Source organism: Hemiscyllium ocellatum, chromosome 6 (assembly GCF_020745735.1).
Source record: "Hemiscyllium ocellatum isolate sHemOce1 chromosome 6, sHemOce1.pat.X.cur, whole genome shotgun sequence".
NCBI classification, from domain to species: Eukaryota; Metazoa; Chordata; class Chondrichthyes; order Orectolobiformes; family Hemiscylliidae; genus Hemiscyllium; species Hemiscyllium ocellatum.
The window spans coordinates 104,206,352-104,229,187 of NC_083406.1; the positions used below are offsets into that span (position 1 = coordinate 104,206,352).

At 40.6% G+C, this 22,836-nt stretch overlaps 1 protein-coding gene across 2 annotated transcripts in view; it reads right to left on the reverse strand.

Moving 5' to 3' along the window:
• tmem131 (transmembrane protein 131) overlaps positions 1 to 22,836 on the reverse strand; it is a 211,265-nt gene that overhangs the window by 22,834 nt on the left and 165,595 nt on the right. For both annotated transcript variants that reach the window (XM_060826240.1, XM_060826238.1), the window contains 7 exons: positions 20,955 to 21,021; positions 20,466 to 20,617; positions 20,036 to 20,178; positions 15,966 to 16,152; positions 15,243 to 15,428; positions 13,806 to 13,964; positions 11,489 to 12,084 (listed from right to left, as the gene is read on the reverse strand). In XM_060826240.1, coding sequence (XP_060682223.1) covers positions 11,489 to 12,084; positions 13,806 to 13,964; positions 15,243 to 15,428; positions 15,966 to 16,152; positions 20,036 to 20,178; positions 20,466 to 20,617; positions 20,955 to 21,021 — 1,490 coding nt within the window. The remainder of the gene's footprint in view (positions 1 to 11,488; positions 12,085 to 13,805; positions 13,965 to 15,242; positions 15,429 to 15,965; positions 16,153 to 20,035; positions 20,179 to 20,465; positions 20,618 to 20,954; positions 21,022 to 22,836) is intronic.

A 22,836-nucleotide genomic window follows, 5' to 3' on the forward strand; every position in this document is an offset into this window, starting at 1 on the left:
TTACACACCAAATGATTGTGCAGTAAAAATCAAAGTAGGCAAATCCTGTTGCAGAACTCTTCATGGGTTAGTTAAAGGAAGAGTAGAACATAGAACATAGAAAAATACAGCGCAGTACAGGCCCTTCGGCCCTCGATGTTGCGCCGACCGAAGCCTACCTAACCTACACTAGCCCAATAACCTCCATATGCTTATCCAATGCCCGCTTGAATGACCATAAAGAGGGAGAGTCCACCACTGCTACTGGCAGGGCATCCCATGAACTCACAACCCGCTGAGTAAAGAATCTACCCCTAACATCTGTCCTATACCTACCACTCCTTAATTTAAAGCTGTGTCCCCTAGTAACAGCTGACTCCATTAGCAGAAAAAGGTTCTCACTGTCAACCCTATCTAAACCCCTAATCATCTTGTACACCACTATCAAATCTCCCCTAAACCTTCTTTTCTCCAATGAGAACAGCCCCAAGTGCCTCAGCCTTTCCTCATACGATCTTCCTACCATGCCAGGCAACATCCTGGTAAACCTCCTCTGCACTCGTTCCAATGCCTCCACATCCTTCCTATAGTATGGCGACCAAAACTGCACACAATACTCCAGATGAGGCCGCACCAGAGTCTTATACAACTGCAACATGACCTCAGGACTCCGGAACTCAATTCCTCTACCAATAAAGCCCAGTACACCATATGCCTTCTTCACAGCACCATTTACCTGGGTGGCAACTTTCAGAGATCTGTGTACATGGACACCAAGATCCCTCTGCTCATCCACACTACCAAGTAGCCTACCATTAGCCCAGTAATCCATCTTCTTGTTACTCCTACCAAAGTGAATGACTTCACACTTAGCTACATTGAACTCCATTTGCCACCTTTCTGCCCAGCTCTGCAACTTATCTATATCCCACTGTAACCTGCCACATCCTTCTTCGCTGTCCACAACTCCACCAACTTTCATGTCATCCGCAAACTTGCTCACCCAGCTTTCAAGCCCCTCCTCTAGGTCATTTATAAAAATGACCAACAGCAATGGTCCCAAAACAGATCCTTGTGGAACACCGCTAGTAACTGCACTCCAAGATGAACCTATACCATCAACTACTACCCTCTGTCTCCTTCCAGCCAGCCAATTCCTAATCCAAACCTCTAATGCACCCTCAATGCCATACCTCCGAAGTTTTTGCATTAGCCTGCCATGGGGTACCTTATCGAACGCCTTGCTAAAATCCATATACACCACATCTACTGCTTTACCCTCGTCCACTTCCTTGGTCACCTTCTCAACGAACTCAATAAAAGTTTGTGAGGCACGACCTGCCCTTCACAAAACCATGCTGACTATCCTTGATCACATTATTCCTATCCAGATGTTCATAAGGGATAGGATTTACAATTCTCTCCAAGACTTTGCCCACAACAGAAGTGAGACTCACTGGCCTATAGTTACTAGGGCTATCCCTACTCCCCTTCTTGAACAAGGGGACCACATTCACTATCCTCCAGTCTTCTGGCACTATTCCCGTAGACAACGATGACATAAAAATCAAGGCCAATGGCTCCACTATCTCCTCCCTAGCTTCCCAGAGGATCCTAGGATAAATGCCATCAGTACTTGGAAGGTCTTGTGTATAAACCTTCTTTTCAGAACTCAGGGTTCCAACTTGGGCCAAAGTGATTAAGCAAGCCTATCACAACGATCAAAGCAACTGTTAATAAACTTAAATTTTCCCTAACAGGAGTCAGGATTCATGCTGGCCTTTGAGCTTTGATATACTTCAATAACAGTGTGACTCGCATTACATGGAGAGGTCTGTGCCATCAACATTATTCCCATATGCATTGGAAGTCCTCCCAGAACAGATTATATAACACTATTGGTCTGAATTTTCTGTGGCCAGGAGAACCTTCTGAGAATACGTTTCTCATTAATTAGTAGAAACCACCAATTCCAGCAGCTAACTGTATTTTATTCATATCCCTCAACAAACAATAAGCGGCTGAATTCAGATTGCTGACATTTAAAATTACTATTTACTCACCTTAAGTTCAAGATAAAGGTCAACACTTTGAATCCCTTTTCTCTCCAATCACACATGCAATTACACGTCAATTTGGTTTCTTTTGTTTCTCGTTTTAATTTCACATCAATAGCTAGCTCCTTCAGTGTGACTTATTCTAGATAATCAATTGGACTGTTTCTTGATTTGAAAAAGTTGAACGCCTTTTACTATCATCCTGTTACATTCTGCACAATGTTTCCCCACATTGATTAGCTGGGGGACCGTCTCTCAATCAATCATTCTAAAATGGAATGCTTGTAATCTTCACACATTTCTTCCACGAGGCAGATGCCAGTTATACCATTTCAGGAAGTGCTTTGTAAACTTCAATAATCAACAGCAACTTCTTAACGTCATTTAAATGTAACATATTAAAAGTAGTATTACTGTAGTGGTTGCCACATCAGCCACACAGTTCAACAAATCACAGGTAAAGAATCCTGTGGCTGTCATTTTGGAGGTCAGTCATCTGCATTCCAGAACGTCTCTAAAAATATCTATCCTGAGAAATGACAAACATTTTTAGACATGTTATGACATAGCACTGGACCAGGCAAGGCCTTGACACAACCACTTACCAAAATATTCTGGATTAGTGGTGCTGGAAGAGCACAGCAGTTCAGGTAGCATCAGAGGAGCAGCAAAATCGACGTTTCAGGCAAAAGCCCATCAGGAGTAAAGACAGACAGCCTGAAGGGTGGAGAGATAAGCTAGAGGAGGGTGGGGTTGGGGAGAAAGTAGCATAGAGTACAATAGGTGAGTGGGGGAGGGGATGAAGGTGATAAGTCAGGGAGGAGGGTGGAATGGATAGGTGGAAAAGACGACAGGCAGGTAGGACAAGTCATGGGGACAGTGCCGGGTTGGAAGTTTGGAACTAGGGTGAGGTGGGGGAAGGAGAAATGAGGAAACTGTTGAAGCCTACATTGATGCCCTGGGGTTGAAATGTTCCAAGGCGGAAGATGAGGCGTTTGTCCTCCAGGCGTCTGGTGGTGAGGGAGTGGCGGTGAAGGAAGCCTAGGACCTCCATGTCCTCGGCAGAGGGGGAGGGGAGTTGAAATGTTGGGCCACAGGGCGGTGTGGTTGATTGGTGCGGGTGTCCCGGAGATGTTCCCTAAAGCGTTCTGCTAGGAGGAGCCCAGTCTCCCCAATGTAGAGGAGACCTCATCGGGAGCAGCAGATACAATAAGTGATATTGGTGGATGTGCAGATTAAACTTTGATGGATGTGGAAGGCTCCTTTAGGGCCTTGCATGGAGGCGAGGTAGGAAGTGTGGGTGCAGGTTTTGCAATTCCTGCGGTGGCAGGGGACGATGCCAGGATGGGAGGGGGGGGGAGCGGGCGTGGACCTGACCAGGTAGTCACGGAGGGAACGGTCTTTGCAGAAGGCGGAAAAAGGGGTGGGGAGGGAAATACATCCCTGGTGGTGGTGGTGGAAATGTTGGCGGATGATTTGGTTTATGCGAAGGTTGGTACAGTGGAAGGTGAATACCAGGGGCGTTCTGTCCTTGTTATGGTTGGAGGGGTGGGGTCGGAGGGCAGAGGTACAGGATGTGGACGAGATGTGTTGGAGGGCATCTTTAACCACGTGGGAAGGGAAATTGCGGTCGCTAAAGAAGGCGGCCATCTGGTGTATTCTGTGGTGGAACTGGTCCTCCTGGAAGCAGATACGGCAGAGGCAGAGGAATTGGGAATACGGGATGGCATTTTTGTAAGAGGTAGGGTGGGAAGAGGTGTAATCCAGGTAGCTGTGGGAGTCGGTAGGTTCGTAAAAAATGTCAGTATCAAGTCGGTCGTCATTAATGGAGATGGAGAGGTTCAGGAAGGGGAGGGAGGTGTCTGAGATGGTCCAGGTAAATTTAAGGTCAGGGTGGAATTTGTTGACGAATTTCATTCCTCAGGATAGATTTCCTAGAGAAAACTTTAAAGGAGGATAGATATTTTCAAAATAACCTACTCAGTCATACTATTATTCATTTCTGGAACACGTGGGACTTGAACTGGCCCTCCTGGCTCAGAGGTTGGAACACCACCACTGTGCCAAATGATCCTCATTCAAGATATTTTTATCAACCTGTTCAGAAGTGTTACAATATACAACTAGAACAGGTGGTACTTGAACCTGGGTCTCTTAGCTCAGAGGTAAGGACACTACTACTATGCCATAAGTCCCTGTTCCTCAGGATAATGCCCTAGGTCCAATCATATACATTTGCTTCAATGACTTCACTCCATTATTTCTCCAAAAGAGATATGCAAACAATGTTCTGCACCATTCAAAGCTCCTTAGTTACTGTCCAAATGTAGCGAGATATGGGCAACATTCAGGTTTGGACTGATAAACAACAAGCATCATTCGTGCAATATTAAACGACAGGCGCTGACCATCTTCAGCGAGAAAAATCTAACCAGTGCCCCAAGAGTTTCCAAGCTTTACCATCAGTGACATTTCTTACCATCACCATCCCCCCCCACCCCCCACCACCAAATCAACAACCTGGTGATCACCAGGTGACCAGAAGCTGACTAGACTAGTCATATAAATACAGAGGGATCTACAACAGCAGATCAGAGCCTAGGAATCCTGCAATGCGCAAGTCATCTTTGGAATCCTTAAAGCCTGAAGGGCTTATGCCCGAAACGTCAAATCTCCTGTTCCTTGGATGCTACCTGACCTGCTGCGCTTTTCCAGCAACACATTCTCAGCTCTGATTTCCAGCATCTGCAGACCTCACTTTCTCCTTGGAATCCATCCACATGTCTGGACACCAGATCTCTCTCTCTCTCTCACACACACGCGCGCACCGTGCACCACCTGCAATGTGCATTGCAGAAATTGACCAAGGATCCTTAGACAGCACCTTTCAAACTCTCAAACATCTAGATGGTCAAGGGCAGATGTGAGCACCACCACTGGCGAGTTCCTCTCAAAGACACTGACCATCATGACTTGAAAATATATTGCCATTGCTTCACTGGGTCAAAACTCCTACAGCTACCTCCATTACAGCATTGCAGGTGTACTTACACTAAGTAGTCTGCAGCAGTTTAAGGAGGCAGTTAACCACCACCCTAAATGCAATTAGTATTGGGCAATAAATGCTGGCCCAGTCAGTAACATCCACATCCTGAGTGAATAAAATTCTGCCACTTTTAATGACTTTGAGATAATCTAGTTACAGTTTAAAGTAACAAGAATACGATAGTCAGCAAAATTAAATTTGCCTTTAATTGGCCTCAGACTTAAAAATTGTATTCAACATTCCCAGAGCAGGTACAGTCACCCAACTTCTCCTAGACAGATGGCTGTATCAGGCAAATAGTATTTCTAATTTCCTGAATTGCACTAAGACGGAGTAATCAAAGGAAGTTCATTGGGTAAACCTAACTGGTATTAGTACTGGGAAGGATGGATTTTTGCAATGTACTAAGATAGATTTTAAATCTACTACCATGCAATGAAAAAGTGCTAAATAATAATCTTGCTGTAAATGAGCCAATGGTCACATGATGGAATTTTAATTAAATTTGAAAGAGATGAAGTTCAAATCAGAAACTAGAATCATGAATTTAAACAAAGGAACTACAAGCCTATAAAAAAGGACCAAACCAGTTATAGTGGATTGGGAAGCTGTGTTAAAAGTTATGACAGTAGGTAGTTCTTTAAAATGCTACCTTTTTGTCTAATAAACAGCTTACAATAAAATTTAAAGGCAAAAAAGAAAATGTTCCGGCCAAATTTTACAGAGAATTAGATCAGATCAAAGGAAGAGGATCAAACTTGCCATAAAAAAAGTAAACCTGAGAATTGGGAGCATTTCAGAATCCTGCAAAAAAAGTCATGAGTAAGATTAGAGAAGGGAAAACATAGCAATTAACCTATTGAGAATTGGTCATTGGACAGAAAACAGTAGGAATATATGGTTCATTTTCAGGTTAACAGGGTGTCACTAAAGGAACTATGGTAAGGACCAGTGCTTGGGCACCAGTTATTTAAAATCTAAATTTATGACTCCTATATAGGGCTTAAAAGTAATATTTCCAAATTTACAGCTGGCATAACCCAAAGCGAGAATGTGAATTAAAAGGAGTGTGCAAAGATGCTCCAAGGAGATTTGGAAAGACTAAATCAGTGGCCAAAAATCTGGCAGATGGAATACAACATTGAGAAATGTTGGAGGCTTTGCATTTCTGTTTTTCTTCCCAAATGCAAGTGTTTTTGAAATGGAAAAGGGCTGGGAAGTATGGGTGGCAAAGTGGGCTCAGTAGTTAGCACTACTGCCTCACAGCACCAAAGACCCAGGTTCAATTCCCACCTCAGGCGACCGTGTGTGTAGTTTACACATTCTCCCAGTGTCTGTGTGGGTTTCCTCCGGCTGCTCCGGTTTCCTCCCACAGTCACAAAGATGTGCAGGTTAGGTGAATTGGCCATTCTAAATTGCCCGTAGTGTTAGGTGAAGGGATAAATGTAGGGGAATGGGTCTGGGTGGTTTGTTCTTTGGAAGGTCGGTGTGGACTTGTTGGGCCTATTTCCACACTAAGTAATCTAATCTAACCAAAGTATTGAATTTCAAAGCGACTAGGGTGCCCGTGTTCACGGGTTATTGAAAGTAAATATGTAGGTATTGGCAACTGCGAAAGCAGTTTTTAAAAATAAGATAATGAGCATCAAGGAGTAAAAGGTATGTTATTACAATCAAAGAGCCCTTTATTAGTGTACAGTTTTGGTTTCCTTACACAAGGAGAGATATACTTGCCAAAGGGAACATGACAAACTTCACTGCTTTCGAAGTTCTCGGATTAAAACTAAGAACTGATCTTTTGACACATAATAGGGAGAGTCCCTTTTTTATTAAAAAAAAAGAATTTGCAGTGTGATTGAACATGATACTAATTACTATTATAGACATGCCAAAATTATACTGTTGTAAATTTCATAATAAACATGAGTTGCACAGTGTGATAGATACACATAATACTTCAATTTCCCATATTTTAGTTACAATTGGCTTTGACACAAAAGATTTTTTCATGCAATTACCTCAGTGCAACTATATTCAAGTATCTTGTGTAAGAGGCAAAGACTCAATTAAAAATGTAATCCCCATGCTGAATTTTTGTGGAATCCTAAGCATTCCCAATTTTGTTTACCACCTTGCTCCTGGGATCCTCTTCTGAATTTAATGCTCTGCTAATAAATCTTTTCTCCATTATTCACTTCCAATCATTGACCTTGCCATCTAACGGGTCTCCTTACTTCAAATATCTTAACAGCAAACAAGGTAATTTTCAACCATTTACTTGTAATCACCTCAACACCCACATCTTTCAAGTCAATTCATTTTGCAAAAATCCAAAACCAAATCTGTTCCACTGACTGTTTACATCATAACTTACAACTCCACTTACAAAAGTTCCAAATTCCCAAGTTTTTGGCATACCATTTCCCATAATACTTTGCAGCAGCTAATTTGCTCGGTCCCTCTAGAATCCGCACCCATCACGCATTTACTTCAATCTTAGTTACTTCAGATGAATGTTGCCATATTTCTTTAAATTCAAATGGTACAGAATTGAACGTAACTGATGCAACACCAACATAGACATTCATCACAGCACTTGATGTGACCCAGCATGCTTAAGTGGCTTCACTCTGGTGTATTGAATTGCTTTGGTACAAGAGTAGCCTAAATGCCAATGATTTCTGGCCCATTTCCACAGCCAAACAGTCCATTAAATTTCTTTCAACTACTCCACATTAATGAAGTGAGAAGCTCATGAATTTCATCATCGGGTTGATAACATCTGTGAAGATCCTTTATTGTTCTCCTCCCAACCACTTGCCTATGATATCTGCTTTCTGCACCTTGGCCTCAATCGCTGAAACGTGCTGACCTATTTATCATTCTGACCTTTGTGCTAACTGAAGATGCAAACTGTTTAGTTTCCTCAGCCACTACCTGTCTCCCACTTTATTAAAATGGCTATAAAACACTTTCCTCTGAAAAACAATGCTGTTTGCCTGTGCAAATAACCTTGCCATTTCAAATTACCTTTGTGCCCATCTTTACTACAGCTTTTAGTTTACGTTTCTTCAATGATACTTTTCATCTTTGCATAGAAACCTCAATCAAAATCACAAACAGAATTCCCAGTGATTCAGACAGCATGCTTTCCTCTGGAGCCTACGACATAATAATATTAGCATTATTAATAATAATCTTCCTCCTCCATTTATCCTCCATTGTCCAGCTGGTGGGACTTGTCACTCAGGTTCCTTTCTCATCTGGTTGCAAGAGAAGCAATATTAGCAATTATTTCTCTTCCTACTCTCAGCGATTCGGTGTTTCCTTCTCTTCCTCATCGACGTGCATTGTATGATGACTTGGGGTCAGCTCTCACATGCAAAGTGTACCGAATTCCATTTCCTGCTTCAACCTATGTGTTAATCTGCTTGATGCACATCAGGGAAAATTACACCACAAGACAAAATCAGGTTAAGACCTTCAAACAGTACCACTCTTTCATTAATGTTGCTGCATTCCCCAATCACACTGAAATTAATATATGGCACAGCCCGTAATTACTTAGAGCAGTTTCTGACCAAAAATTTTATCCACCACAATTTCACCTCTAACTTCTCTCTTGACTGCATTGTCTGGACTCATTATTAACTTAAAATCACATGTGCCACTCTCAGAGATTACACATTCAATTGTTATCCCAGGCAGCCATCCACTCTTCTCTTCATCTCAAATGCTACCTATAACCACAAAGGAACATATGGCTTAGGAACAGAAGCACACCATTATTTCCAATCACTTGTCCTCAATGATCTATATTGTTTACAATGGCATCCTAAAACACCAACTTAAAATAATCTAATTGCTTAAATTGCATCAAACGCTAAATACCAACTGTTTCTCTATGCATAGATGCTGCCAGACATTGTGTCATAGAAATGTACAGCATGGAAACAGACCCTTCAGTCCAACCAGTCCATGCCGACAGATATCCCAACCCAATCTAGTCCCACCTGCCAGCATCCGGGCCATATACCTCCAAACCCTTCCTATTCATATACCCATCCAAATGCCTCTTAAATGTTGCAATTGTACCACCCTCCACCACTTCCTCTGGCAGCTCATTCCATACACATGCCACCCTGTGTTGAAAAAGTTGCCCCGTAGGTCTCTTTTGTATCTTTCCTCTCTCACCCTAAACCTATGCCCTCTAGTTCTGGAATCCCCAACCCCAGGGAAAACACTGTCTATTTACCCTATCTATGCCTCTCATAATTTAGTAATCCTCTATAAGGTCACCCCTCAGCCTCAGACAGTCCAGGGAAAAACAGCCCCAGCCTGTTCAGTCTCTCCCTATAGTTCAAATCATCCAACCCTGGCAACATCCTTGTAAACCTTTTCTGAACCCTTTCAAGTTTCACAACGTCTTTCCGATAGGAAGGAGACCAGAACTGCACACAGTATTCCGACAGTGACCTAACCAATGTCCTGTACAGCCACAAAATGACCTCCCAACTCCAGTACTCAATACTCTGACAATAAAAGAAAGCATACCAAACGCCTTCTTCACTATCCTATCTACCTGTGACTCCACTTTCAAGGAGATATGAACCTGCACTCCAAGTCTCTTTGTACAGCAACATTCCCTAGGACCTTGCCATTAAGTGTGGAAATTTTGCTAAGATTTACTTTCCCAAAATGCAGCATCTCACATTTATCTGAATTAAACTCCATCTGCCACTTCTCAGCCCATTGGCCCACCTGTCCACTACACTTCCAATTTTGGTGTATCTGTAGGGGACAGCGATGAGGGGTGCCATTCTCCAGCACTTCCAGTTTTTATTTCAGATTTCTGGCATCCACAGTATTTTGCATTTATTGGCTTAAATGCCTTTAGTACCATCAACCAATCACTCAAATCACCTCACCCTGAAACTTTCCAATCTTTGGATGTTAGTATTGTGCATGCTTTTGGCCGTAAGACTTTGGAGTAAAAGGGCACTCAACTCCGTTCAAATTTATTCCACTATTCAATGGGGTCATGGCTGATCAAATAATCCTCAACTCCACTTTCCTGCCAAATCCCCATAACCCCTCAACTTATTTATTAATTAAAAATCTCTCTCAACCTTGAATATACTTAACGACAAAAAAAAAGAAACGCGATGCTAGAAATCTGAAACAAAACAAAATAAAAATTGCTGCAGTGCTGCCATGTCCTTCTGCTTTGAAAGACCACCACCTCACCCACAGCCCCAATGGGTACAGTCCTCTCTCTCGACCTAGTTATTCAGTTCATCAGGACACTTGCCTCAGCACAGTTCAAGTGAAGCCTATTTCACTGAAACTATTGCCTCCTAATCCCAGTAATGGTGCCAGTGCCCCACGACCTGAAACTCATTCCACCCCCAAAAATTTCTGAACCATGCATTTAACTCCTTGATGCTATTTACACTATACCAGTGGCTCAGGTAGTAATCCCAAGCATACCACCTTGGAGGCTCTGCTCTCCAATTTACCTAACTGATCAAATTCTTTCAGCAAAACCTCCTTGCTAGTCCTGTGTTGCAGATCGTACACGATTTATGTGTACAAATATTTATGGCCACATCTAGATCCTTCCCCATTTGCTCCAAGTTCCTCTCCTTACCTGAAGAGATAGGCTCCTAAAGTTAGAGCCTTACTGTTCTGGACAGTCATAGTCAACATGAAACATCAGCCATTTTGCTCTCCACAGATGCTGGCAGATATGCTGACAGATTTTTGAGCACTTTGTTTCTATTTTAGGTTTGGTATTTGCAATATTTTGCTTCTTTATTAGCAACCATGCCTTCCATGGTCTTGTGTTTTATGGAAAGCCTGTATATCAGCTTCTTTAGACTTGAAAACCCAGAACTTGGCAAAGATTTCGGTCATATTGCTAACATAAGGACATGGGAAATAAGAGGATGGACTTTCGGCCCCAAGGCTACTCAAATTCAATGAGATAGTTGAAATTCTACATCAGCTCTTTTTCAACCTTTCTTCTATTACCACAGTACCAAAACATCTTCTATTTGAACACACTCATCCATAGCCCACTGAAATTAATAATTAAAAAAAAAATCGATTGAACTCAGTGAAGGAATTTCTCATAATGGTCCTAATTGGCTAATCGTTCATTATAAAGAGTATGGTACTAGGTTTTAGTGGCTCCAGCCAGAGAAACTTATCAGCATCGTCCATGATTTAGCCCTCTTTAGAATTTCATGTTTCAATGAGATCAACTGCTTCCTAAACACCACTGAAAAGGATAACCTATTTTGATTTGACACAAATTTCTCTTATGCTTTCGTAAAAGGCAGAGGTATTTCTGCTTTATCAAAAACATTCGATAAAAATGCAAGTTGTTTTTTCAAACCATTACCTTTAGTTTTTGATGCTGGAGATGGAGGCTGTTCTGTAAAGACATCTAATGTTGGAGATTCTGGTAATTCACAATCTCTGTCCACTGTATCTCCGAGGCTCATAATATCAGAGTCCTCTGAGCTGTGCCTTGTATTTGCATTGTCTATACATGAAGTAACAGGAGGTGACAAATGTGAAACAGTGTTCTCAATTTGTTGCTCCTGTTGTTGAGGCACTGCTGGTAATTGTGGTAATGACTGTAGATCTGGTTGTATTTGTGTCTGTTGCTGGTGTGTTTGGTGAAACTGTCTTGATGTCTTGGTTCGCCTGTTTGTCTGGCTCTGGGGTGGATTTGCCTCAGAAACGATGGCATTAGCTTTTGTAGCAGATGTACTAGATACTGTTAGAGTAGACGTTCTTCCAGTGCTATTGGAGTTATTTGAAAAACTGTTTTTTAGTTTTGGATTTTCAAATTCTAAAGAGTTTCTATTACTGTGCAACTGTGATGCAGCAGGGATCTGCTTGTGGTTGGCTACACTGGGTCTTGAAGAACCACCTCCTCCAAATACTCCTCTTGAAGAATTGTGATTTGAATCTGATCCAAGTGCATTTAAACTGAAAACAACAAAAAAAAACTAACTTAGGACTGTTTCACTTATCCAAAATCTAATTGAGCACAAAAAGAATACTCAGTATTTTGTTGGTGCATTAAAATAAAAGCATTAAAAGAGTTAGGCATACAAGTAGAATTTACTGTAAAATACTACTGTCAAGATCATGCAACTATTACTATGGAACCAATGACATACAAGATTACAAATACTTTACAAGTGTTTATGAAGAGATTTTAATACCACAAAATGGGCTTGTACTATGGATACAAAACAAAATATGCAATTTTCATTGAATTGAAGGTATGAGCATGAAGAAGAAAAAAAAGAAAACCATCAACCGCTGGAGGATCATGGCTAAGAAATGTTGGTACAAATGTATAAAAACCACAACATTTGCTTGTCTAATGGCCAAAACAACATAGGCATGTTCTCTCATCAGCCCACTATCTCCTATTGGAGCAGGATAAATACTGCACAAGCTTGAAACTTCAAGATGCATAAGTTGTTCAAGGAGGACGGAACAGTACTTGATCCCTTTAAGCTTGGAAGGAAAAAAAACCTACTGTATCAAGTACTGAGGTTGAGGCCAAGCACTGGTTTTAAAAACAAAATCTAGGTTCCCAATCTTGGAATTTGTTCGAATATGAAACGGTTAGATTTACAGGCTACACTTGAAGGGAGTTAAATTCAAAACTAGTCTGATTATTTATTAGAGTAATATTTAATCGACAAAACTACATGCAGGGTTTTGTAGAAAGAAAGTTGAAGTAGATGGCATGCTTACTTTTAACCCAGACTAGACTCATTATTCAGAGTGTACTTTAGGATATGATGTAGGAGACATGATAAAATTAGCATGCTTAGGAGAAAAATAATAAATTTGCACCCATGCTTCCCAAACCTTTATCTCTGGGGTTATTCTTACCTTATATCTGCGTTGCAGACTAATTGACAGAGATTGCCATGATTAAATAGGCTGCAAGGTGACTCAGTGGTTAGCACTGCTGCCTCACAGCACCAGGGTCCCAGGTTTGATTCCAGCCTCAGGCGACTGCCTGTGCAAACTCCACACATTCTCCCAGTGTCTGCGTGGGTTTTCTCGGGTGCTCAGGTTTCCTCCCACAGTCCAAAGATGTGCAGGTTAGGTGAATTGGCCATGCTAAATTGCCCATAGTGCTAGGTGCATTAGTCTGAGGGAAATGGGTCGGGGTGGAATACTCTTCGGAAGGTCGGTGAGAACTGGATGGGCCAAACGGCCTGTTTCCGCACTGTAGGGAATCTAACCTAAACAACAATTTCATTATTGTTGCATTGTTGTATTATGTGACTACCAAGAATTGTCTAACAATTCTTATGTTTCTATGTTCTGGGATAATCTGGCTCTTGGAGGATGAAGTAGTCTAAAAAGGTTCCACAATGATGATTTTGGCAGTCTGATTATTTTAACATGAAATTATATTATGACACTTTGCTGATCTGACAGAAAATTCTAGTTAATCACCACAAATCAAAGACTACATAATGTGTTTCGTGGCATATCACCCCTAGTGATATCATAGCAATTCCTACATTCAAAAAAAAAATAAATAAAAAGCCAAGTAGTATAAAATGGAGGAAGGGGTACAATATTATATCTAATGAGCTGCAATTAGATCAATGCAAGTAATATATTCCAAAAACTCCAATGAGAAACAGATTCAAGCAAGACTATTATATACCTACTTTCCATCTGATGAAATACCAACAATTCTCCTGAGATCGAATGTCCTTCCCATGTCAAAGGGAGGACTGGACCCCTCCAAAGACAGATGCCTTTTGAAGGGTCCCCATATTCCTTGAGCTTCTAAGTAAGCTGTTCCAATCACCAAAAGGAACAAAACACTGGAAAAAAGAATGAATTATTAGAAACCAAATAAATCAAACACATTGCAAACTAACTCCCTTTTCAATACACTTTTTAACTAAAGTTTAACGATTTGCTAATCTCATGTTTTTCCAAACTAAGGATGACTTTCTAATCAGCATAAAGAAATTTTAGCACCCATTATAATTCTCAGAGTTCACACTCATGCTTTTAGATGTTCATTAATTATTAGAATTAGAATTCCTACAGTGTGGAAACAGGCCCTTTGGCCCAACAAGTCCACACTGCCCTACACAGACCCATTACCCTACATTTATCCCTGACCAATGCACCTAAGCCTACATATCCCTGAACACTATGGGACAATTTAGCTTGACCAGTTCACCTAACCCGCACATCTTTGGATTGTGGGAGGAAAACGGAGCACCCAGAGGAAACCCATGCAGACACTGGGAGAATATGCAAACTCCACACAGATAGTTGTCCAAGGCTGGAATTGAACCAGGGTCCCTAGCACTGAGGCAGCAGTGCTAACCACTGAACCACCGTGCCACCCATTGTGATAAAGCTGCCAATTTCGGGAGGACACAAACAGACTACTTAGAATCTTGGTATCTTCAAAATGACAAAACAGATAAAGATCATTCAAGATATAGGGCGGCACGGTGGATCAGTGGTTAGCACTGCTGCCTCAGAGTACCAGGGTCCTAGGTTTGATTCCAGCGTCGGGTGACTATCTGTGTGGAGTTTGCACATTCTCCCAGTATGTGTTGGTTTCCTCCCACAGTCCAAAAGGTGTGCAGGTCAGGTGAACTGGCCGTGCTAAATTGCCCATGGTGTTAGGCGCATTAATCAGAGGGAAATGGGACTGGGTGGGTTACTCTTTGGAGGGTCGGTGTGGACTTGTTGGGCCGAAGAGCCTGTTTCCACACTGTAAGGAATCTAATCTAACCTTTACTTGTAAACAAGGTCACGTAACAAGACTATCACTTGAAGTTGATATTCTTTGAATAGCCTAATCAATTGCCCAGAGCCATCTTTCAATAGATAACCAGCAGGGATTTTACTCTATACACCATTTATTTGTACACATTCCAAAGTCTTCACTGTGCCAAATTGTGTCAGAGTTCTTTGTCCTTATGTAATGGGGTGCTCCTCTATTGAAACAGAACTGCTAAGATGTAGATTCCTTATTTGCGTGGTTCAAAAAAGTATGGTGAGAGATTTCACCAATTAAACCATCAGTTAACAAATAAAATATCAAGGGACATATAGAAGCAATCTTACAAACTTACCTCATTATTCCTGAGATGATCACATACAGTCCCAGCTCCCAGTTAGGTCTAGGTAGGGCCTCTGCACATGTTGCCAACATATGATAAGGAAGTGATGCATTTAGTATGAAAACAAATTGGGAGCCTCCTGCTGTGATAAGTCTTAGTTCTCGGATAACTCTGGAGGCAGTGAAATCTGGTGTAAACCTAAAAATAAAAATATCAGGCCCCATTCAGATCATGACCATAAAGCTACTTAACATTAAACGAAGAGACAAAAGCATTACAAAATGTATCTTTTAGTCATGCAGATTATGGAGCACTTCAAACATTGTAAATGATAGACTGCATCTAAATTTTAATCATCTGCCAAGAGGTTTGCAATTCACAGCTGCTATTTTGTTATGTAACAAATACTTTCAATTTTTTTTTTTAAAAAAAAGCTTGGTTTTAGTTTACTTCTTTAAAAAATTAACCGACTTATTTATAATGCTGACTAGTTTATTACAGGGTTGCAGATGCGTTTTTGAAAACTGCATTGTAAGTAGGCAACCTCAAGTTCTCAAACACCAATAATTTAAAAATAGTTCATTGATTCAGTCCATTGCCCTAGAGCTCTCTTACGGCAAAGCAGAAACACATTACATTTCCAAATTGAAAGTAGTGTAGTATCGTCAAGAACGTGGGGGTTGAACAGCCCTTCAAAAGAGCCAAAACCAAACAAAAACAAACAGAAGGACTCACAATATAATGATGTCTTTAGAGGCATTCGGTTTTAGTGCAAACTCTTGACAGTTTACAACTTTGAAGCCATATCCTTCACAGATGTATCCACTAATTTCCATAGATTTGACAAGAACTGGGAGCTGTCCTGTATTTTCTACTTTAAAAACTCTCTTCAATGTGAAGTTTGGCTCTTTCATTTTCATCTCTGTAATTTTAAAAAGTGAATTAGTTTTAATGAAAGTGTAAACACGTATTTCATGTTTACATATATCTCCCCTTCCATTATGGAGAGCAGTGATCCAGGATCCAGGATCCAGCCTGACACTGCTTGCAACTCATAAGATATCTCATCCAAATCACTTCAAGGCAAGTTCATGTGCCACATCCCACCTTTGACAAATTTATACCATTGCTACAGGAAATGAGTTGAGTCTGGACCTGAAATTCTTACAATTCATTTGGTAGAAGATGAGGGAATTGCTGGCAAGGCCAACATTTATTGTTCACCTCTAGGTGCCCTGAAGGTGATGGTGGTGCACTGCCTTTTTTGAACCATTACAGTAAATTTGGTAAACCAAATTACTGAGTGGGGAGTTTCAGCATTTTAATCCAGTGTCACTAAGAGGAACAGTGATGTATTTCCAAAATTTCAGCTGGTGGTTTCCCAAGTAGCTGCTGCCCTTATCCTTAAGAGATGGAAATTGTCATGAGTTTGGAATATGCTCTAAGGAACCTCGGTGAACTGCTGCAGTGTAAGTTAGCTCACTGAGCTGGAAGATTTGTTTTCAGACGTTTCATCACCATACTTGATAAGAACACCAACGCTTCACCGGAGACTCACTGATATGTCCCGCCGCTCTATTTATAGTACTTGGTTTCTTAAAGATTCTTTCTTTTTTAGAAAAAAAAAGGGAAGGTAGATAGGGCCTAAATCAATGTGTTTATTGATGGATTTCTGGTTAGAATGCCATGCCTCTAAGAATTCTCATGCGTGTCTTTGTTTCACTTGTGCAGAATGTGTGTTGTCCCAGTTAAAGTGGTATCCTTCTTTATCTGTATGTATGGACCATAGTGATAGTGGGTAGTGTCTTTTGATGGAGCTTGTGTATCCTCGTGGCAAGTTTCTTGCTGGTTTGTTAGATGTATTTTCTTTTTACAGTTCTTGAATATTATCTTGTAAATGACATTAGATTTGCTGGTAGTAACTAAATGAATCCTTTAGTTTCATTAGTCGCTGTTTAAGCGTGTTGGTAAGTTGGTAAGTGTGTTGGACTATCATGATGCCAAGAGGTCTGAGTAGTCTGGAAGTCATTTCGGAGATGTCTTTGATGTAAGACAATGTGGCTATTAAACACACAATCTGCTGATTCCTCAAACAAACCCAAACAAGCAGACAACGCAACAAAAACTATAGCCAAATTACAGTTAAATTCACTGTAATTCATGACCCACTATCACTAGTTTTCATACATACAGACAAAGGAGGACAACACACATCCTCGTATAGATGAAACAAAAACACACATGAGACTTCTTCGAGGCATGGCATTCTAGCCAAACTCCATCAATAAACACATAGGATCTAAATCAATCTACCTTCCCTTAAAGAGAGAAACCAAGACCTATAAATAGAGAGACGGGACACATCACCAGCACTTCACTAGAGACTCTCTCTGATGTTACCTAGTCATGGTGACGAAACATCTGAAAACTTTCCAGCTCAGCAAGCTAACTTACATACTTATCAACCTGAGCGACAAATCTTCTTCAAAATCACTAATTTCTGCAGCGTATCTTATAGACGGCATGCACTACTGTTACTGAGCACCAGTAGTAGTGGGTATGCACGTTTGTGAATACAGTGCCAAATCAAGCAGGTGCTTTGTCCTAGCATGTTGTTGGAGCTGCACCCATCTAGGCAAGTGGGATTACCCTCCTGACCTGTGCCTTGTAGATGGGAGAAAGTGAGGACTGCAGATGCTGGAGATCAGAGCTGAAAAATGTGTTGCTGGAAAAGCACAGCGGGTCAGGCAGCATCCAAGGAGTAGGAGAATCGACACTTCTTCAGGAATCGGGCTTATGCCCGAAACGTCGATTCTCCTGCTCCTTGGATGCTGCCTGACCTGCTGCGCTTTTCCAATAACATTTTTCAGCTCTGATCTCCAGCATCTGCAGTCCTCACTTTTTCCCTTGTAGATGATAGTCAAGCCTTGGAGAGTCAGGTAGTGAGTGTTATTTGCAGAATTTATGTAGCTAGTCCAGTTTAGTTTCTGGTCAATAGTAACTTTCAGGATATTGATAGTGGAGATACTAGCTGTAATCTTTCAGCCCTCAAAATAGATGAGTAGGGAGGTCCCAAGGATTGGAGAATTACAATTGTTATAACTTATATTCTTCTCTGAAGAAAGGTTAACTCCAGCAACTTCAGACCATTCTGTTTGACTTTGGTGAGTGTTTTTAAACAATGATAATCTGGGACAAAACAACAGTTACTTGGGACAGGTACAGGTTAATTAACAGGTGGTTAATTTCTCTTTTGTTGGAGATGATCATTGCAAGCCATTTGTACGATATATATGTCACTTGCAACTTGCCAGCCCAAACCTGGATATAGTTCAGATTTTGCTGTATTTTGGACATGGACTGCATCAGTAGGTGTTGCAAGTGGTATTGAACATTACACAGTGACCATCCCCACTTATGACCTTACAATGGAGGGAAAGTCTTAATGAATCAGCTGAAAATGGTTGGGGTTGGGACACTACCCTGAGGAGCTGTTGCAGAGATATCCTGGAGCTGAGATGATTGATCTCGAACAACCACTCATCTTCCATTGTGTCAGGCACTGACTCCAAGTGGTGGAAAATTTGCCCCAATTCTCTCAAACTCCAGTTTTGCTAGACATTTATGATGCCATATTATCAAATGCAGCCTCTCTCACTTCACCTCCTTCAAAGCCGTTGGTACACGGCAAATTATGGCACCTACTAAAGTTTGGTAAAGCTGATTATGCAGAAGCTCAAAAGGTTGAACCCAAGATCTTTCTAGCCTGTGCCTACTGTATCAATTCATATTTTAAACATTCATTCGTGGGACATGGACGCCATTAGCGAGGTTAAACTTTTGCTCATCCTTAACAGCCTTTTGAAAAAAGTGCCGTGGAGCTGTCTTGTTGCCCCTTTGCTGTTATGTTTCTCTGAGGTTTCACAATGAATCTGATGGTGCAATGCCACTGGGACAAACTTCAAGGTGCATGTTCAGCCTCTTCTTTTAGCTATTGGTAATAGCAAAGTTACCAGTGACATCGTACAGCAATAATAAATAATGTCAAATTAATAAAATTCAAATCTATAATCACATTTATTTTGGTTGTTTTCTCCCCTCACCCCACCAATTACTACAAATAGAGGAATGCATTTTTAAAGCTAATTCAAGCACAATCACTGGGTCACGAGCAAGGTTAGAAAAGCCATCATTTCAATGAGACATTAAACTTGGGCCTCTGTCTGTTTAACTGGACAATAAGTGCAGAAAGTTAGGGGTTCTCTAATCATTTCTAGCAGCATCAGTAATATCAACCATTTGACTCACTGGTTGCTACTTGGTTTTTTTGTTACACCTCTTCTAAATTCTTGGCTCGAAGGCAGGCCTTTGGCAAATATTTGCCGAAATACAGCAAAGCACTATTACTTTGTTTTACAATGGTTAGGGCAAGGGGGTAGACCCAGGGTTTACATCCGCCAGACTCAGGATCTAACTTTAGATTAGACTTAGTGTGGAAACAGGCCCTTCGGCCCAACAAGTCCACACCGACCCGCCGAAGCGAAACCCACCCATACCCCTACATTACCCCTTACCTAACACTACGGGCAATTTAGCATGGCCAATTCACCTGACCCGCACATCTTTGGACTGTGGGAGGAAACCGGAGCACCCGGAGGAAACCCACGCAGACACGGGGAGAACGTGCAAACTCCACAGTTTATGCTGCTGCCATTAACCTGAACACTGGCCATCCAGTCAATGGAGTTAACCAGCGCACTCTTTATATTGCCTTTCTGTACTTTCTTCAGTGTTGAATTACTTACTATCTGAACAGTCTTTAAGCAAAGCTTCATTAATTTTGAAACGTAATGAACTTCCAGGACCAGGATGCTTCCCTGCAATCTTCAGGCTCTCTGTTGTTCCTTGCCCTTGTACCACAACTGCATCCACTACTGTCAGATTGTTTCTACAGAATAAAGAGTTAGATGACAAAATAATCACAGATCAGAGTCCTGAATTAATTACCAGTAACATAAGCTTCATTTGTTAAATTTTCCCAATTCAAAAAAAGTCAACAAACTTAGAGTTGACCAAATTAGATGATTACATGCATGAGTTAACAAATTTTAAGTGTCATCTAATTTGACATTTTCAAAATGAGATGAATTTCAAAATCTTCTACAAAAAAGAAAACATGAGAAATAAACTTCAACTGTCATTGCATCAGAAGTCAATATATGAACAGAAACATACCTTATAATAATTAAGGACATCACAGTTCTGTTGTGAATTGGGGTAAACTGCACGGTCATAGACCTTTTTTCACCAGATTTTAGAATTACATTTAAAACAGATTGTCGGGAATAACCTTCTACAAATCCTGAAGAACTTTTGATGGATGATGTCTAGAAACAATTCAGAAGAAAAAAATTTTAAAAAAACTTTGCATCAGTTGTCATATCTCATTTCAATTTGAAGCTTTTTATTGCAGAAAATTATGCTGGGGGTTCTATCCAGACCAGCACATTCCTGTTAAAACTGCGTATGCATACAATCCTATGGGTGAGCAGTGCGGTTTCGCTTCCATTAAATTTCATGTTCAAGTTCAAGTTCTTACATCAGTTCCTGAGCTCTCAGAATCCACTATGCAATCTAAATTTAATAGGAATCTCTCAAACTCCTATTTAACACACGAATGGAGCCATTTGTTCTTCTCCTTGGAAGGAAATATATTTTACTTACACGGTTACTGGCAATTTTAAATTCAAAGGTTTTTGTGTCCAGATTTGCATGTTTGCTCAAGTGAAGCCTGAAATTAAACAAAGAAAGTTATGAAAAATATAGAAGCTTTTTTTCTAAATCTTCCATATCACTAACCAGTCTATTTCAAAGATTTTACCCCAATTGCATAGTATAGATCAAACACTTATTAGTAATAAGCGAGAACATCGAATTGATCACTATCACAATTTGAAACTGATGTCAAAAAGGTCTTCAAAAAATCCAGCTTGGAAGTGGTTGTACATTCATTCGTAATAATATTACTGATTTATTATGAACTCAAGTCGGTTGCTGGTTAGAACTAACTAGTAACAATGAACTGACAAGGATAGTTGGCAATTTTTAGATTTAGTGCACTGTATGAAGAAAGAATGATCTTTGTGGAGTTTCCTTTTCATGCCATGTTGTAAAATGGAAACGTATTGTGAATACAAAAACCTAAATGCCAAACTCAAACATTTTTGTCACTAAAAATACACATCAAAAAGGTTATATACAGATTGCATGAAAATGTTGAGATGTGAAAGTAGCAATGCTGTAAGTATTTCCTGTTTTAAAAGATTTATAAAAAAAAGTTAGCCACCTTTCTTTTGAAGAATGGTTGATACACCTGAGGCAGTATCTTAATTTACAATTTTGTTATTTGAAAAAAAATCAAATTTACTTTTATGGTTTGATTACAACACAAAAGGCAGTCCCATGGTCTGTCATGCTCCTGTTGATGATGTGTAGCTTCAACTCAGCTACTCCCATTCCCTTCTCATTGCAGGTAACTGTAGTTGTGGTGTTTGGAGACAATCTACTCATGCATCAACGCTTTCCTCACTTGGCCAGCTATGTCCTCTGCTTCTCAACCCTTCCGCTAATGGAAGTGGTATGTCTCTTGTGGACTTGTCTCATGATTTTGAATGCTCATTTTAATCCCTCTCAATCTTCTCTTCTCCAAGGGGAAGAGTCCAACTCCCCCAAGCTATACACTGAACAAAGTTACTCATCCCTAGAATCATTTTTGGAAATCTTTGCTGCCCCCTCTCCAGTGCTGTCTTTCAATAGCAGAGCACCAGAATTGGGTAAAAGTTCAACTTGGGGTCAAACCAGTATTTTACTACAAACAAAAAGGTTCTTCATATTTATTTTTGCTCCAAGTCTCTATTTAGAAAACCTATGATCCATATGCTGTTTAATCTAAACTACTTTCTCAATATGTGCTCCTACCTTTGGTTTATGCATTTATAGCTGAAAGTGTGTTGCTGGAAAAGCGCAGCAGGTCAGGCAGCATCCAAGGAACAGGAAATTCGACGCGGGCATAAGCCTGACCTGCTGCGCTTTTCCAGCAACACATTTTCAGCTCTTATCTCCAGCATCTGCAGACCTCACTTTCTCCTTTATGCATTTATAGTCCCAGGTTTCCTCTTTTGCATCCTCTCTAGAAATGTCTTTTCAGTTTAAATTGGAAAGGAGAACAAGCAGAGGCAAAGTGCATAATTCAGACTTCTCTATAAGAAAGTTCACCTGCCACATGCCTATCCATTTCACTTGCCTGCCTATGGCCTCAATATGCACATTGTCCTCAAGTTCAATTATCTACAAGTTGTGTCAACTACAAACTTTGAAATTGAGTAGAACAGTTGATAAGCAGTGATCCTGCACTAAACTCAAGGGAACACTATACCAGCCTCCTCCCAGTCAGAAAAATAAACTTTCAACTACTTTCTGCTTTGTCATTCAATCAATTTTATATATAGCACCACTCCTTTAACCATCGACTTCAGCTTCACAAACAAAATTACATCACAGTTATCAAACATTTTCAAAGTTCATGTATAACCACGTTACTCTCAAT